The sequence below is a fragment of the Rhincodon typus genome, chromosome 33, assembly GCF_021869965.1.
Source record: "Rhincodon typus isolate 14 chromosome 33, sRhiTyp1.1, whole genome shotgun sequence".
In the NCBI taxonomy this organism is placed as follows: Eukaryota; Metazoa; Chordata; class Chondrichthyes; order Orectolobiformes; family Rhincodontidae; genus Rhincodon; species Rhincodon typus.
In genome coordinates, this window is record NC_063364.1 from 34,003,286 (window position 1) to 34,020,425 (window position 17,140).

The window sequence follows — 17,140 nt, forward strand, 5'->3', positions numbered from 1 at the left end:
GTTGTGATGTATGGTGTATAGTGGACAAAGGAGGAAAAACGTGGCAAGTGACTAGATTGCAAGAACAGGAAAGAGAATGGCACAAGATGAAGAATTGTAACTGTTCAGAAACAGTCCTGCGTGATATTGTTAGGGTATTTGGGTAAAGATTGGGATATAAATCCTGTAAATTATTCAGTGAGTACAATCTAAATGTTAGATGGTTTTGTTTTGAGAGAAGAGAAGTGGCAAATGTTTACTATTCTGAGCAGGTAAATAACTAAAAATAAGATTTGAAGACCTACAATGAGGGAAGCTAACTCAGCAGTAGTCACACTTTGGTATCTTCCCCATTTACTTGGCCCAATTGTTCAATAGTTCGGTTTGCTCAGCTGATAGGAAAACGTCTGTTTCAAATGAGTAATCTGTTTTGAGTAAGAATGTACATTTTGGGAGAACTGAAATTCGTTATATTATTTGCCTATAGATTCTTAGTGTGGAATTCATAAAACTAACACTTGAACGTGAATTGATGATGCATTACGGATGCCTATGAAAGACTTGCTGCTTTCAAATTTTTTTAAATAAGATGTATTTAATAGGCTATGCTGCTGCAGAGTAAGCAGGAAGATTTATTTTCTTGTGTCAATGGGGACATGGCACTTTGACTTTTATCTCAGCAAGCGAAGAGAATGCATGAAACAAATAGCCTCTGAAAAATGCTGTCCCTTGTGTTGACCTTAAAACAGGTTTGGGCAGGTCTTGGATTTGTCCATCTGGCTTATGATTGATGGAGACCAAAAGAGGACAATATATTACTTGTATTTTGAAAATTAAGTTTTACTTAGAAAAGAAATACCTCTAAAAATAAATCTAATCAACTTTAGTGCAGTTTACAAATTATTTATGTACCAGGTGTCCTCCCCTATGTCTTAACGATCATAACATAGTCTTATGTCTCTGTAAATCCTGCATTTGTACTTCTAACGGCTACTTCAAACAGGAGAGGGAAACCAAAAAAAGACTGCTAACTATAGCAGTGCAGAAAAATCAGTCTCTTTGTGCATAAACCACAAAATTAACATCCAGGTACAATTGGTAATTAGGAAGGCAAATGGAATTTATTCCAAAGGGAATGCACTATAAAGGTAGTCGTGCTACAACTGCATAGAACATTGGTGAGATTGCACCTGGCATACTGTGTACAAGTTTGGTCTCCTTACTTCAGGATATACTTGCATTGGAAACAAGAAGATTGATTAGAGTGATTTCTGGGATGAAAGCATGTTGGATCATTAAATATATTCAAGGCTGATTTCAACAGATTTTTGGATTAAGAAGGGTTATGAGGCAACAGACAGGAAAGTGGAGTTATGACCACAGTTATAGCTGTTATCATTCTTATTAATTGACAAAACAGTTTCAATGGGCCAAATGGTCTTCAGTTTTTGACCTTGAGTCTGCACTTTGCCCAACGCCCGTAAGGAAATGTGTACTAGTAAGGAATTTGTGGCAGTATCTGTGTTCATAGTCCTCTTAGACCATAGGGCTGCTCTCTCATTAGAGAGAGAGGGGGCACTGGTGATGGTTTAGCTTGAGGGGAGAGGTTGAGAAGGAGAGTCCTTCATGATTGCTTCAGCTAGTGGAGAAATTGAACCAGCCATTCAGCCAACTGTGCTAACTTAATTACATATAAATACTAAAAAAAACCCCAAAAATACAAAATTCTTAAATACTAATTACACCAATCGATTTGGAAGTTATGATTCTCAAAACTTACTGAATTTTATTTGGCATGCTGTTCAGTTCATGCCTAATACAAAAAATATAGTTTGTCTACATGGTGACTCAGTATGCACTTGCAGTGTTCATGTGTGCTAACGTAATATACATACTGGAAGGTCCTAGACTTCTAAGCCCCTTGTCTATTGTGATAAATGATTGTAACAGTGGTTGGAGTTGCAAAGCAGATCAGTGGCTTATTTATGGAACTGGAGAAATCAACATCAGTTCATGCAGATTATTACCCAGTTTCTCCCAACTGAAAGATGGAGTATTGGGTAAGGAAAATAATAGGCATTATGATGACGCATCTCCAGGTTGGAAAGCTTGCAGACGCTCACTTTCTAAGTTTTCTGTTCCATGGTAGACCCATTAACTTGGCAAATACTTTAAAAACTTGTCTGGCCACCATAGTTTTGTCTTTTTGTGACGCCGAAAGCCCAGTTTGTCATTGCCGCACTTTTACCTCCTGATTATCACTGGACTTGCTTCATGTGAATCTGTGTTTGTATTCATCAGTTTCCCAGCTGCAGGATATTTACTGAATTGGGGGATTGTTGATTTCTCAGCCAAAGAAGGTAAAGGGTTGATATCAGGAAGCAAAGGTATTGTAGCATTTAGAAAACAAGTGAAGGGTCCTGTTAAAAGTAAACATTCGGCCTGTAGTTCTGGTGCCACATCTGTAGTGCAGCATCCCATAATCCCACCATAAATAAGTACAAAACAAAGAACCGCAGATTCTGGACATTTGAAATAAACAGTGTTGAAGAAACTCAGCAGGCCTGAAAGCATCTATATTGAGAAAAGCAGAGTTAACATTTTGAGTCCATTGACCCTTCAGCAGAACTGGCCGCCATTCATTCCAACCCCTTGATCATTCCTAATAGCCCTGTAATTTTTCTTGCTTCAAGACTTTATCCAATTCTATTTCAAGTATTACTGTTCAATTTCCTTCCTCCAACCTTTCTCGCATTCCAGATAACCTGCTGCGTATTTAAAGAAACATTCTCATGTTATCTCAGATTCTTTCGGCAATTAATTAAATCTGTGTTCCCTGGTTACAAAACCCTCCTGCTACTGGAAACAATTTCTTCTTATTTATGCTTTCAAAACTGTTCCAACATAATCAAGTTTAAGCGATGAAGTAGGTGCTCATTGCACGTGATTCTTAATGTTTCACTTTACTGACAGCCAAATGTGTCCTGTAATTACAAACTTCCGGTCTCACATCCAGCTACCCTCGAAATGAACCTCATGAATAGTATCCCACCTTGATCCTGTGTATATAAGTGGCAAACTATAGCTGAACAGCAGGAAGGTAATCTGAGTGAACCATCAAGCAGCAGTTTATGAATGCAGATTCTGTATTTTAATTCATTCAAACATTTGAAGAATAGATAATTGTCGAAGTATTACTATTTAGTCAACTGCTAAAATGTCCAGTGTCAACAGAAAATATATTGTGATGAAAAATGTGTAAATATTCCATTAATAAGAGCTACAGCAGGCCTGTGGTGCGTCTCTTAACATAAACAGAATATCCCATTTTGCCTTGGCTTACAAACAAGCTGAGTTTCCTGATGCATTGTTTCATGTCACTGACTGTCTCCTTTCCATTACTCCCATCTTTGCATTTGGAAATTTTTTTTGAAGAATCTTTATTTTACCTTGAACACATTCAGTACACAATACTCTTTATGAAGAATAGGTACCCTTTTATGGGAGAGCATAATGTACTGTTAGTTTTAATTTTTTTTGCAATATTGTAAAACTTAATTAGTTAATTGCACAAGACTAAGTGCTGGAGCCACAATTGTTTATAGTCTATATTAATGACTTAATTAAAAGAAGTGAATGTACTGTTGTCAAGTTTGTGGATGATACCAAGAAGGTGGGAAGACAAGTGCTGAGAATGACAAGAGTCTGCAGAGGGATATTGGCTGGGTTAGTAAGTGAACAAAAACTTGCCAGGTGCAATATGATGTAGGAAAATGTGAGGTTATGCCCTTTGGTGGAATAACAAAGGAGCTAAATATTATTTAAATAGAGGAACATGCAGAAAGCTGCAGCACAGAGGGATTTGAGGGTCCTTGAGAATGAATCACAAAAAACAAGTGTACAAGTTCAGCGGGTATTGGGGAATGCAAATAGACAGTCAGCCTTCCTTTCAAAGAGAAAGGAGGTCTTGCTAAAACTATACAAGGCACCAGTCAGATCACATTTATAAACTGTTTTGGTCCCATTATTTAAGGAAAGATATACTACCATTGGGGGCTGTCGAGTGAAGGTTCACAATATTGATTCTGGGTGTGGACAGATTTTTTTTAATGAGAGGTTGACTAGGTTGGGCGTGTGCTCATTGTACTTTAGAAGAATGAGAGGAAATCTGATTGAAATATAAGATTATTAGGGTGCTTGATAGGGTACATGCAGAGAGGTCGTTTCCTCTTGTGGCAGAGTCTAGGACCAGAGGGCATAATTTCAGGCTAGAGGATCTCCCATTTGAGATGGAGAATAGGAGCAGTTCTTTTTGATGGCAATAAATCTGTGGAATTCTTTACCACAGAAGACTGTAAAGGCTGATTGTCTATCTCAGCCTTGAATATCCTTGACATTTTTAATCAGGAAGGGAATCAAGGATTATGGGGAAAGGCAGGGAGATGGCGTTGAGTATTCTCATCAGGTCAGTCATAATCTCATTGAATAGTGGAGCAGATTCAATGGACCAAATGGCTTACACATGCTGTTACATCATATGGCCTATAATATTTCTGTGAAGTGTCTTGAAACTATTTACATGTTAAAAGTGCAAGTTTATTGTCTTTATACTAACCATTGTACTTGATTGCACAACACTCCATATCATTTAATGAAAACCATTCAGTCATGATTACATTCAATGCTGCAAATGGCCCTTACAACAACGTTTAACTTTCGTGATTTGCTAAAGCAGAATTCAGAATATTACATCAAGTAATGGAAAATCATGAAGAACAGCTATGATATTCTTTTAATGGAATAACCGCTTCATCCTTTTTTAATTAAATCTCCAATGTAAAATTAGGTTGAGGGCTTTGAAAGATGAAATAAATCATGAGTTCAGACGAGCCACCTTCTGTTCACAGATTGATGTGAGATGGGGCTGGCATAACTGGCCATATGGTGTGGATGGTCGGACAAGGCTACATATTTGGCAGACTGTAAGTACAGAGGAGGTCTTTGGAGCAAGATTGTGTTTTAAAATACTTGATTATCCTTGGATAAGCCATGAAACGCATCTGGTTTCTTATGCCTGTCTCAGATTTGACACAAGCTGTTTTAGCATTTAGAAGACCAAATATAAATGTATATAAAACTACTGACACTGTTATTTGTCCCCTCCTTTGTGTCAAGGTTACTTTATACGTAAACAGTCGATCACTCTCAAAGCTGTTTTAAAAGATATTGCAGCAACAGTAAGCTCGTGTACAGTGGACTGAAAATGCACTTTTTTTGTTTTAAAATACCATCCGGTGTCTTGATCTTTTTTGACAATCTTCATACTTTTGTTGTCTTGTTTTTTCCTAATTCAGGCAAAATACTGTGCATTCCAATTTTTAAAATTCACTCATGGGAGATGGGTGTTGCTGGCCGTCCCCAGGTACCCATGAGAAGGTGGTGGTGATCTGCCTTCTTGGACTGGAGTCACATATAAGCCAGACCAGTTAAGGATAGCTGATTTTCTCCCCTGAGAAGTATTAGTGAACCAGATGGGTCTCTCCAAATAATTGATAATGGTTTTATGGTCATCCGTAGATTCTTAATTCCAGATTTTTTTTATTGAATTTGATAATCCCTCCATGGTGGGATTCAAACTCTGGTGCCCAGAACATACCTGAGTTTCTGGATTAATAGTCTAATGATAATACCACTAGGCCATCACCTCCCTGTAAATCTAACTGGAATAGAAAATTAAGTCAATATGTAGTACCATCACGGTGAATCTTCAATCATCATTTCAAGTTATATTTGACATTAACATTGTGTATATGTCTAAACAATCTGATACAAAGGATGATACTTATGGAGAGACAGTTTGATTGTGTGGGTCTGTCATCTAAAATCACATAAATGGGAAATAAAGCAGGGTATTCATTCTGAGGACATGAGTGATACCATGCAAGTGATACTTTGAATAGATTGGCTATGACACTCTTGCAAGACATTTTTAATAAGGATCTTTGGTTTACAACTAGTAAAATACAATCTATTGACATTAAATTCTGCAATACTATATTCTGCATTTACGAGACTGAGGAGCTTGCACAGTTTGACGTAAGAAATGGGGAGTATTGGAAGGTGTGTTGCGCTCAAAAACAGCCAAACCCCCTGGCCCAATTGAATTGCATTCCTGGCTGCTGTGGGAGGCAAGACAAAAAATTGCAGGGGCTCTGACACAATTTTTTTTATTTCCCTCTGGCCACAGGGCACGTGCTAGAGAACTGGAGGATGGCTAATATGTTTCCCTTTTTAAAAGGGGTGGTAGAGATGAACCAGGAAACTATAGACAGTGAGTCTCACGTCAGTGATCGGGAAACACTTGGAGAAAATTCTGAAGGATCAAATTAATACCCATTTAGAAAGGCATAGGTTAATTAGGAGTAGTCAAAGGCTTTGTCGAAGAGAGGTCATGCCTAACAAATTTGTTAGAATTTTTTGAAAATTTGATTGTGTGTGGATGAAGGAAGTTTAGTTGATGTAGTTTATATGGATTTTGACACCGTTTTTGACAAGGTCCCACATGGGAGACCGAGAAGATTAGAGAACATGGAATTGAGGAAAAATTGGCAAGATGGATCAGAAACTGGCTGCGTAATAGGACCTAAAGGGTAGTGGTAGAAGACTGTTTGAGTGACTGGAGGCCCGTGTCCAATGGTGTACCACAAGGATCAGTACAGGGACCCTTATTGTTATATACATAAATGATGTAGATGAAAAATGCAGGAGAATGTTAAGCAAATTTGCAGATGATATCAAGATTGGTAGAATAGTTAACAGCGAAGAAGATGGTCGTAGGTTACAGGAAAATATAAATGGGCTGGTCAGGGGGGCAGACTAGTGCCAAATGGTATTTAACTCTGATAAGTGCGAGGTGATGCACTTGGGAAGAAGAAACAAGATGAGGGAGTATGTAATGAATAGCAGGACACAGATAGCTTAGAAGAACAGAAGAATCTTGGGGTAATTGTTCACAGATCCCTGAAGTTGGTAGAGCACGTGAATAGGATAGTTAAGGCATATGAGACACTTGCTTTCATTAGCTGTGGCATTTTGATTTGATTTATTATTGCCACATGTACCTAGGTACAGTGAGAAGTTTTGTTTTGATCAGGCAGATCATAACATATAAAGATCATAGGGTGATTGTATTCCTTGCTGTGTTCAAAGTTATGGCTGTGAAGGTGCACAAAAAGCAAGGTCAACATTAGATTTGAAATTTGAGAGGTCCATTCAGAAGTCTAATAGCGGGAAAGAAGCAGCTCATGAACCTGTTAGTACGTATGTTTAAACTTTTGTATCTTCTGCCTGACAGGAGAGATTAGAAAAGATTATATCCAGGGCGGGAAGGGTCTTTGATGTTGGCTGCCTTTCTGAGGCAGTGAGAAGTGTAGACGGAGTCAGCAGAGGTAAGGTTGGCTTGCATGATGGACTGGCCTGTGTTCACAACTTTGTAGTTTCTTACTGTCCTGGGAAGAACAGTTGCCATACCAAGCTGTGATGCAAAAAGATAGATGCACCATAGAAAGCATTCTGTAAAAGTACGTGAGAGTCCTTATGGACATGCTGAATTTCCTTAGCCTCCTGAAGAAGAGCCATTTGTTGTGCTGCCTTGACCATCGCATCAACATGGATGGCCCAGAACAGGTTGTTGGTGGTCATCATTCCTAGGAGCTTTGCATTCTTGACCATCTCCACTTCAGCTCCATTGATGTAGATGGGGCGTGCCCTCCTCCTTGCTTCCTGAAGTCAATGAGCAGTTCTTTAGTTTTGCTGACGTTGAGGGAAAGATTGTTGGCTTTATACAGGTCCACAGGAGCTTTATACAAGAGGGAGTCTTTTTTTTAATTAATTCGTGGGATGAGAGCATCGCTGGCTAGGCAGCATTTATTGCCCATCCCTAATTGCCCAGAGGGCAGTTAGGAGTCAACCACATTGCTATGGATTTGGAGTCACATGTAGACAGGTAAGGATGGCAGTTTCCTTCCCTAAAGGGCATTAGTGAACCAGATGGGTTTTTCCAACAGTCGGCAATGAATTCATGGTCATGGCTCTTAATTCCAGATATTTATTGAATTCAAATTCCACCATCTGCCATGGTGGGATTCGAATCCGGATCCCCAGAACGTTATATGGGTCTCTGGATTAACAGTTCAGTGATAATACCACTGGGCCATCGCCTCCCCATTCTTTACCTTTACACCAGTCCACCAAGCACTCTATCTCATTACTGTTTGATATCGGCTTACAACAGTGGTGTCTCAGTGAACTTGAAGGTAGAGTTCAGATGAAATTTGGCCTCACAGTCATGAGTGTATAGGGAGGGGCTGAGTAAGCATTCTTGCGGGGTGATGGTGTTGAGGATTTTTGTGGAGGAGATGCTGTTGGCTATCTTCAATGATTGTTATCTGTGGGTCTGGAGGTTGAGGATCCAGTTGCAGAGGGCAAAGCAGAGACCTAGGTCTCGGCGTTTGGAGATTTGTTTGGGGTTGGAATTAGGAGTGTTGAAGGTGGAGCTGTAGTCAATAAGTAGTTGCCTGACATAGGTATCTTTAGGTACCTGTAAGCATAGAGTGTAAGAGCAAGGAGGCAGTGTTGGAGTTGTACAGAATGTTGGTCAGGCCACAATTGGAGTGCTATGTGCAGTTCTGGTCACCTCACTACAGGAAGGATTTGATAACACTCGAGGGGCTACAGAGGAGGTTAACCAGGATATTGCCTGGGATGGAGAGATTGAGCTTTAAGGAGAAACTAGATAGGCTTGGATTGTTTTCTTTAGAGGAGAGAAAACTGACAGGGTGGGGAGGGAAACATTATTGAGGTGTGTAAGATTATGAGGGGTATGGGCAGGGTCAAGAGAAAGCAGCTGTTCGCCTTGGTTGAGGAGTCAGTCATGAGAGGGCATAGTTTTAGGGTAAGGGGCAGGAGATTCCAAAGGGATTTGAGAAGAAAACTTCTTTACTCACTGGGTGGTGGGAATCTGGACTGTACTGCTTGAGAAGGTAGTGGAGGCTGGAAACCTTACAATCTTTAAAAATATTTGGATGAGTATCATAACATTCAGGGATATGGGACAAATGAAGGAAACTGGGATTAGCGTGCTTTTAGTGGTCGTTATGTCGGTGCAGACTCGATGGGCTGAAGCACCTTTTCTGTGCTCTATAAATCTATATTCTATTACAGATGTATTTATGTAAGGTATGATTGGTCTGGTTAGCACGCAAAACAATATTTTTCACTGTATCTCGGTGCTTGTGAAAATAATAAATCAAATCAAATCAATCCAGTCTTGCACTTGTGAAAAACAATGTAGTTAATGGTTGAAAGAATCAGACTTAGATGACACAGTCCCTAACCCTGGACTGGGAAGCCCTGTTTCAAGGCCCACCTGCTCCAGAGGTGTGTAATAACATCGCTCAACAGGTTGAATAGAAAAGTAGGTTCAATTTAAATAAAAGTTCATTGGTGTTGCGTCTTGCTGTGAATATAATTAGTGACCTTTTTACATAACTACATTCTGGAACATTTGTAACGTGTTTATTATGGGGATGGTTATAAACACCATTTCATGCAATTGTCTTGCACCTGTTTAATGTGCACCAAGGGCAACATGCCCTTCACCTCAACTGCTAGTACTTCTAATGCTGTTGGCCTTTCTAAAGTAGAACAAGTCTTCATTCAGACTGTGTAGTTTTAATTCATCAACTAATTTGTTTGACTCTTAACAACAAAAAAATTAAAAGAACACTTAACAGGCTGTGTGCTCAAAATCCTAAACCTGGGATTATTTGTTTGCTTTGTAACTGCATGCCATTGAATTTAGCCTGTAGTAATGTAAAAGTACTTTTCTGTGAACTCTTAGTGTTTGTATTGTAACTGTAGTGTTCTCAGTACATTCCAATCCACCCATGTACAATACTCTGGCATTCGAACTGCTGGAAGAATTGGTAGACTTACTGTGATGCCAATAAAATGATGTTACAATTATTTTTGATTTTGGTTGTAGTACTGAACTGTTTCTCAAAAGAGCATTGTTAATTTTCCATGCTGTATAAGACTTATTACAAGCATGGAAAGTATAATAAAGTGCTCTTGTTTATTCAACATTTCCTGTCTCATTTATCAATTGCACGCAGTTATACTCTGAATTTTCCTGCCTTGTTTCTTCTAAGTTGAAAATCTGCTTTCCTAAATCCTTCGTTATTATATTGAAAAGTAAACTGCTTGCTCTATTACTTGCTGACTCATTCTTCCAAGGCTCCAAAACTGTGTAGCTTCTTAAGGTCATTAGATTTTTTCCTTCTCATACAAATTTTGTCCTTTTCAAACCTAAGTTTGGTGATAACTAATCACTGCGGCCTCAGGTCGTAGCTATTTTTGTGCAAAAAGAGGCTATTCGGCCTCATGAATTTGCTTTGGCTCCCTAATGAGCTTCTCAGTGAGTGACAGTCTCCTGATTTCTCCCTGCAATTCTACACATTCTTCCTTTTCAGGAACCTGTCTAATTCTCTTTTGAATGCCTTGATTGAATCTGTCTCGAGCACACTCTTGGGGAATGCATACCAGACCCGAACCATTTGCATCAAAACATTTTCCCAGTTTCGTTTCTTTGCTGCTTTTAGTAATTACTTCAAATCTGTGCCATCTTGTTCTTGATCCTTTCTTAAGGGAGTACACCCCGCATTTGCCTCAACCTTAACATTTTCTCATTTGTGTTAAGCTTGCTGACATCATTTTGACCCTAGCATCCCCACTTGGGCTTCTCAATTGAAAACAATTAAATTATTTGTGTATGTTGCTTCCGTTTACTCTACTAGAAGAGTTAGTTCTTTAACTCTGTCTTTAAAATGGTTAGATTGTATGAAGAGCATTACAGAATGTTACAGTGGTGGTTGGAACACAAGCCAGCCAAAAAGTACTGTACAGCTGCTGACTATAAAAGGGTAAGCTAACTGTAAGTAATTGTCAAAAGTTGCATTATGAATGTGTTATAGAACTGTCAGTGCAAATGCAGCAGTAAGTGTAAGCCACATATTTGTTTTAATTTCAAAACTATCAAAAGTGGTAAAACAAAATCCCCAACAAACCTTGCATTGCTTGCAGGGAATTTGGCTTTTTGGCTGTGAATGCAATTGAGGCAGCACCTTTGCTGCTCTCTGTTCCCATGGTTGCTCATGTGTCTCTTTCTCTTTCACCCAACTTGAAATTCTAATCTTTGTCAGTCATGATTCAGAAATTGAAAGCCTCTTTTGTGGGGTTTGTTACTGAATCATTTTTGAGCCTAAGTGCACTAATTGGATTAAAGTTTTAACAATAATTTTAGTATTAATTACAGTTGCTACATGGATCTGAAGTCTTGCTTTGTTTTGGACAAGGCAATGTGACTGTTTTATTTACAGGTAACTAGCAGACAAATTATAAATTAATCAAAGAGGATTCCTAGTGGTAAACCAAGTGGATATCAGAGTTGGAGGTTTCAAACCCTAATGATGGCTGGGGGGATGAAAGGCTAGAATTACTTTCTTGAACAATGCTGCAGAGAGTTTCTCCTCCACCCATTAGTCCAATTGGCCTTGGCAGACTTATTTGAAAATTTCAATGCAGAGAGTCAAGGACACCTCCATGGTGAGGTGACCATACCCTCTTCTATGTGCTTCAGTAGCACCCAATGTTCCAATGTGCCTACACCCCAGACACTGCAGGCCCAAAATAGGGACTCCAGCATCAGAAGATTCCTGCAGCAGTGAGTAGGAAGGGAGATTATAGGAGCCCAAAATTATGAGAGACTGACAGGAATGTGGATTTGAGGCCACAACTACATCAGCCATGGCCTTGTTGAATGGCAGAGTACATTCGAGGGCTGAATAGCCTACAGGTCGTTCTGCTATAATGCGTGTTTCGTTACGTGAATTGGCTGTAACGCAATTGATGAATAGTAGATGCTGTTTGGATAACGCAAACTTTTTGCTATACAAGTATAGTGATTTTCTATAGCAAATTCCTTAATGTGATTTCTGATCACAATTTTTTATAGCGCGAGGTCACACAAGAACGCAACTATCCGGTTATAGGAAAACTACCTGTACTTTTCGTATTTGTGTGTTCAAAACACATTTTTCATTCTTTTTTGTCTCCGTCTCCATTTTTTAACTTATTTCCTTCCCCATTCTTTTAGCTTGCTCCTGTTCCTTTTGTCCTCTCTATGTCTCCTTTGCACCAAGTATTAATGGCCTTCTGGCTCAACTACAGAGAAAACAAATCAGCCCAGGTTACCTCACAATAAATAGGTACCAGTTGCCTCTTGTGCAAAAGGCCTCTGTGTGGATATCATTGGCTCATGAATAGGTTATTCGACAGATTAAAATGCTCTATTTTGAAAGGCGTGTAAATAATTTTTCCTTATAATTTCAGTTCTTTGCCGCTCTCACTTAGGATTTTGATTTGGAGTTCACTGCCTGTATTCGCACATGAAATATGGTCAGATGGGGAGTTGGGGTGATGGGATGGAGTAAAAGATGATGTTTGTATGGGGGTTTGAGATGTGGAATTTTTAATTTTAGAATTGCTTTATGATTTCCCTTTTTCAAGGATAGCTTCAGGTGGCCAACCTGCAGTGACAGATTGGTGTTTGCACTGTCTTGATGATGTTCTTGCGTTTCAGGTGATCTGCCATGATGGAAGGCCCACGTGTTGCAGACTATTTTGTGGTGGCAGGCATGACTAATGCTTCAAAGCCACTCGAAGAGGAAATACAGTTTAATGACAGCTGCCACAAAATAGCTAAACCAAAAGCACCTATCACTGATGTGGCTATCATTGTGAAATCATTGGGCGAAGAAGTTCCCCAAGGGTATACATGTGTAGAAACTACTCAAACTGGATTATCGGCTGATCTCAATAATGGAAGCTTGATGGGTCCTCAGATTTTGCTTTGCTACAAAAGGGGTAGAGATAAACCACCTCTGACTGACTTAGGGTATGTAATTGAAAGTTCCTACAAATTAGCATTGATCCAAGTTATGTATTGCAAAATCATGTGTGACTTTCCTTGTCATATGAACTTGTTGTGTTCTATATCTTGTCTATCATATACTCCAGTAAACTGTTTAAAGTATGTACTTAAGTGGTGATGTCACAGCTAATGAGATACAATTGTTAATCACTGCCACCGCTATAGTGATGCCATTATGCCACATTATGCATATGGGTGAAATGTTGGTACCTGACAGCCTGCACATGATTCCTATTCAGATAGTGAGCCAATTTCCTCTTTAATGTGTCGATTGAACATGCCTCCCCACACTCAGGTAGTTCATTCCAGATTCTAACCATTCTGCATTAAAAAAACATCCTCACAATATCATTGCTTCTTTTGCTAATAACTTTAATTCTGTGCCCTCTTGCATCCCATTTACAGAAATGCACTATGAATTTGGAAGAGTGGTAGTTTTTGTTCTCCCAAAACACAGCTAGGAGAGAAAGGGCAAAATAAATGTTGGCCAATGAGCATCGCTGCAGCCATATTTTAAGGACAAGTATTTATCTGGCAGAGAAACTTGGTTGGAGTACACCTGGAGTACTGTTCGTCTTCTGGGCTCATTGAGAAAAGGAAAAACTGGAATGATGAATATATTCCCTGTTCTGCTATTGGGAAAGATTGAACATGCTAGGGCACTTCTTTGGAAAAGAGCAGTAGATGGTTGACCAGATGGAGATTTGAAGATTATGAAAGTTTATCTTAGGGTAGCTATAACCCTTTAAAATGAGACCAACATTAGATGCCTTAAATATAAGATGATCGTAAATAAATCCAGGAGAAAGTTCTTTGACCAGAGAGTTGTCAGAACATGGAACTCATTAATGTACAGGGAATATTTGAGAGGAAGCTGGATAGTGTTACGACCAAGCCCAAAAGGATGAATAAATTCCCCTCTTTTTCACACCTGATGTTGGTTTTAAGAGCGTTTGATATTTTTTAAAAAATGTATATTTTTTTAAACAGAATCACAGAATTGTTACCATGCACATAGAGATTTTACCTATTGTGTCTGCAACATCCGAGTGTTTTGACTTGCTACCAAAATCTCCTGTCTTCTCTCCAAAACAATGAAATCATAAAATGGAACAGGAATTGGTTATTTGGTCCACCATGTCTGCTCCGCCATTCATTTGAGATATGGCTGATCTAATAGTCCTCAACTTGATTTTCCTGCCTTTTCTCTGTCAATCCTGGATTCCCTTACTTACTTAAAGATCTGTCTGTCTTGTACTTAATATACTTAACAACCTATCCTTGACAACCCTCTACAAAAGAATTCCACAGATTCACTACTCTCTGCGGGGGTTCGGGGGCCAAAAATCCTTCCTATCCTTGTCATAAGTGGGTGATCCCTTACTCTGTGATTATGCCCACTGTTCCTAACTCTACCACAAGGGGAAGCAACGTCTCCGCATTTACCCTGTTCCCCAGGTAGCCCCCAGAATCCTGTATGTTTCAATAAGGTCTCCTCTCATACTTATAAACTCCAATGAATACAAGCTCAACCTCTCCCCATAAGAAAATCCCTCCATACCTGGAACCAACCTAGAGAACCTTCGCTGGATTGCCTCCAATGCCGTTACCCATGACCCTGCCCATAATTTATTTTGAAATAATTATCTGCCCTATTGAATGCCTCAGTTGAATCTGCTTCCACCATGTTTCCAGATCGTACATTTCAAATCAAAACTTATGTGAAAAAGCTTTTTATTATCTCTCATTTGCTTCTTTTACAAAATGTTTTACATCTGTGCCCTCTGGCTCTTAATCCTGTTGTGGGCAGGAACCATCTCTCTCTGACTATTCTGTCCAGAACCCTCATGATTTTGAAAGTTTCCCTCTGATCTCCTCTTAGCCATCTCTTCTCCAAGGAACACAGTCTCAACTTTTCCAATTTGTCCCCATAACTGAAGTTTCTCACACCTGGAATTATTCTTGTAAACCTCCTCAGTGCACTTCCTGATGCATTCATGTCCTTCCTGAAGTATGGCACCCAGAATCGTACACAGTACTCCAGTTAAGGGCTAATTGGTGTTCTGAATGAGCTCAGCCTCCCTGTTCTTGTATTCTGTGCCCCTATTATTAGGCCTAGAAACTGTATGCTTTACTAACATTCTCTGTACCTGCCCCGCCACCTTTAATGACTCTCTGCTGCTGCATATCCTCTAAAATAGTAACAATGTCAAATAACATGTCTCTGTGTTCTTAATGCCAAAGTGTATGGCCTCCTACTTCCCCGCATTGAACTTCATCTGCCACTTATCTGCCCACTCTATTAATGCACCAATGTCCTTCTGAAATTCTACGCTGGCCTCACAGTTTACAGCGCTCCTGAGTTTTGTATCATATGCAAATGTTGAAATTGTCCCCTGCACATCAGGATCTAGATCATTAAAATATATATATAATTTAGCCTCGCTCAAGCCCAAAAATACCCCAAGTAACTGTTGCTGTCTTTATCCTACCTTTAGCCAATTGTGGATCTTCAATGTCTTAAACCTTATGATACAATGATCACTATCTGCTAACTTTTCCCCCACAAATATGTGATCTACTTGGCCTACATCAACCCCCAAGAACCAGATCTAGCAGAACTTCCTTTTTCATTGGATTGGATATACCCTGTTGTAGCAAATTCTCACAAACACAATCCAAGAATGCTTTTCCTTCACTGTCCTTTACAAAGACACGAGAGAGGAGCTGGCCAGAGTTGATTGGAAGTTAATTAGAAGGGAAGACAATGGAGCAGCAGTGGCGGGTGTTTCTGGGGTTTTTTTGGGAAGCACAGCAGAAATTCATCTCAAAGAAGAAAGATTAAAAAAAACATACTAAGGGAACGGTGAAGCAACCATTGCTGACAAGGGAGGTGAGGAATAGCTTATAATATGATGAAGATTAGTGGGAAGCCAGAGGATTGGGAAGCAGAGGACAACTAAAAAGGCAATAAGGAAGGATAAGATGATACATGAGGGTAAGATGGTGAGTAATATAAAAGAAATTATTTTAACTATTTAAAAAGATCGAAGAACAGTACAGCACAGGAACAGGCCCTTGTGCGCTGCCACATTTTGCCCTTCTTTACTAAAACAATTTTCACTTACAGGATCCGTATCCTTCTATTCCCTTCCTATTCATGTATTTGTCCAGATGCTTCTCGAAAGCTGGTATTGTGTCTGCTTCCACCACCTCCTTTGGTAAAACGTTCCAGGTCCTCCTCATCCTTTGTGTGAACTTGCCTCGCACTTTGAACCTGTGTCCCCTAGTAATTGACCCCCTTCTCCCAGGGAAAAAGCCTCATACTTTCCACTCTATCCATGCCATTTGCAATCTTACTAACTTTTATCAGGTTGCCCCTCAACCTCCTGCATTCCAATGAAAACAAACCCAATCTATCCACCCTTTCTTCATAGCTGAATTCCCCATACCAGGCAACATCCTGGTTGACCTGCAGTGTAACTTATCCATCCTTTATACTCAATACCCCTGCCAATGAAGGCAAACAAGCTATAAGCCTTTTTTACTGCTTTATTTACCTGCCACCTTCAGTGATTTGTGGACCTGCACACCCAGAGTTGTGATGCTGATTGGCTGACGTGGGAAAGATTTGCGTCAGTGCAGTCACTGCTTCCAGAAGGTGGTTTGTGGAGGGGCTGTTGTCAAGTGACAGAGAAGGGAATTTGTGTGGGGCCAGAGGAAATGGGCGAGGTATTAAATGAGTACTTTGCATCAGTATTCACCATAGAGAAGGACTTGGTGGATGATGAGTCTGGGGAAGGGTATGTAGATAGTTTGGGTCATGTTGAAATCAAAAGGGAGGAGGTACTGGGGGTCTTGAAAAACATTAAGGTAGACAAGTGCCCAGGGCCTGATGGGACATACCCCAGAATACTGAGAGAGGCAAGGGAGGAAATTGCTGGGGCCTTGAGAGAAATCTTTGTATCCTCACTGGCTACAGGGGAGGTTCCAGAGATTTGGAGAATAGACAATGTTGTTCCTTTGTTTAAGAAGGATGGCAGGGATAATCCAGCTAATTACAGACTGGTGAGCCTTATGTCAGTGGTAGGGAAATTATTGGAGAGGATT

The 17,140-nt window shown here is 39.7% G+C and overlaps 1 protein-coding gene across 9 annotated transcripts in view; it reads left to right on the forward strand.

The window, feature by feature from the left end:
- The first annotated feature begins 4,946 nt into the window (after positions 1 to 4,946).
- dennd4a (DENN/MADD domain containing 4A) overlaps positions 4,947 to 17,140 on the forward strand; it is a 110,023-nt gene continuing 97,829 nt past the window's right edge. For 6 of the 9 annotated variants that reach the window (XM_048615935.1, XM_048615939.1, XM_048615936.1 and 3 more), the window contains exon 1: positions 12,680 to 12,994. In XM_048615935.1, the coding sequence (XP_048471892.1) occupies positions 12,690 to 12,994 (305 nt within the window). In that variant the 5' untranslated portion in view covers positions 12,680 to 12,689. Of the gene's footprint in view, positions 4,962 to 12,679; positions 12,995 to 17,140 lie in introns of those variants that run through there. The other 3 variants (XM_048615932.1, XM_048615934.1, XM_048615933.1) reach the window with 1 other exon arrangement.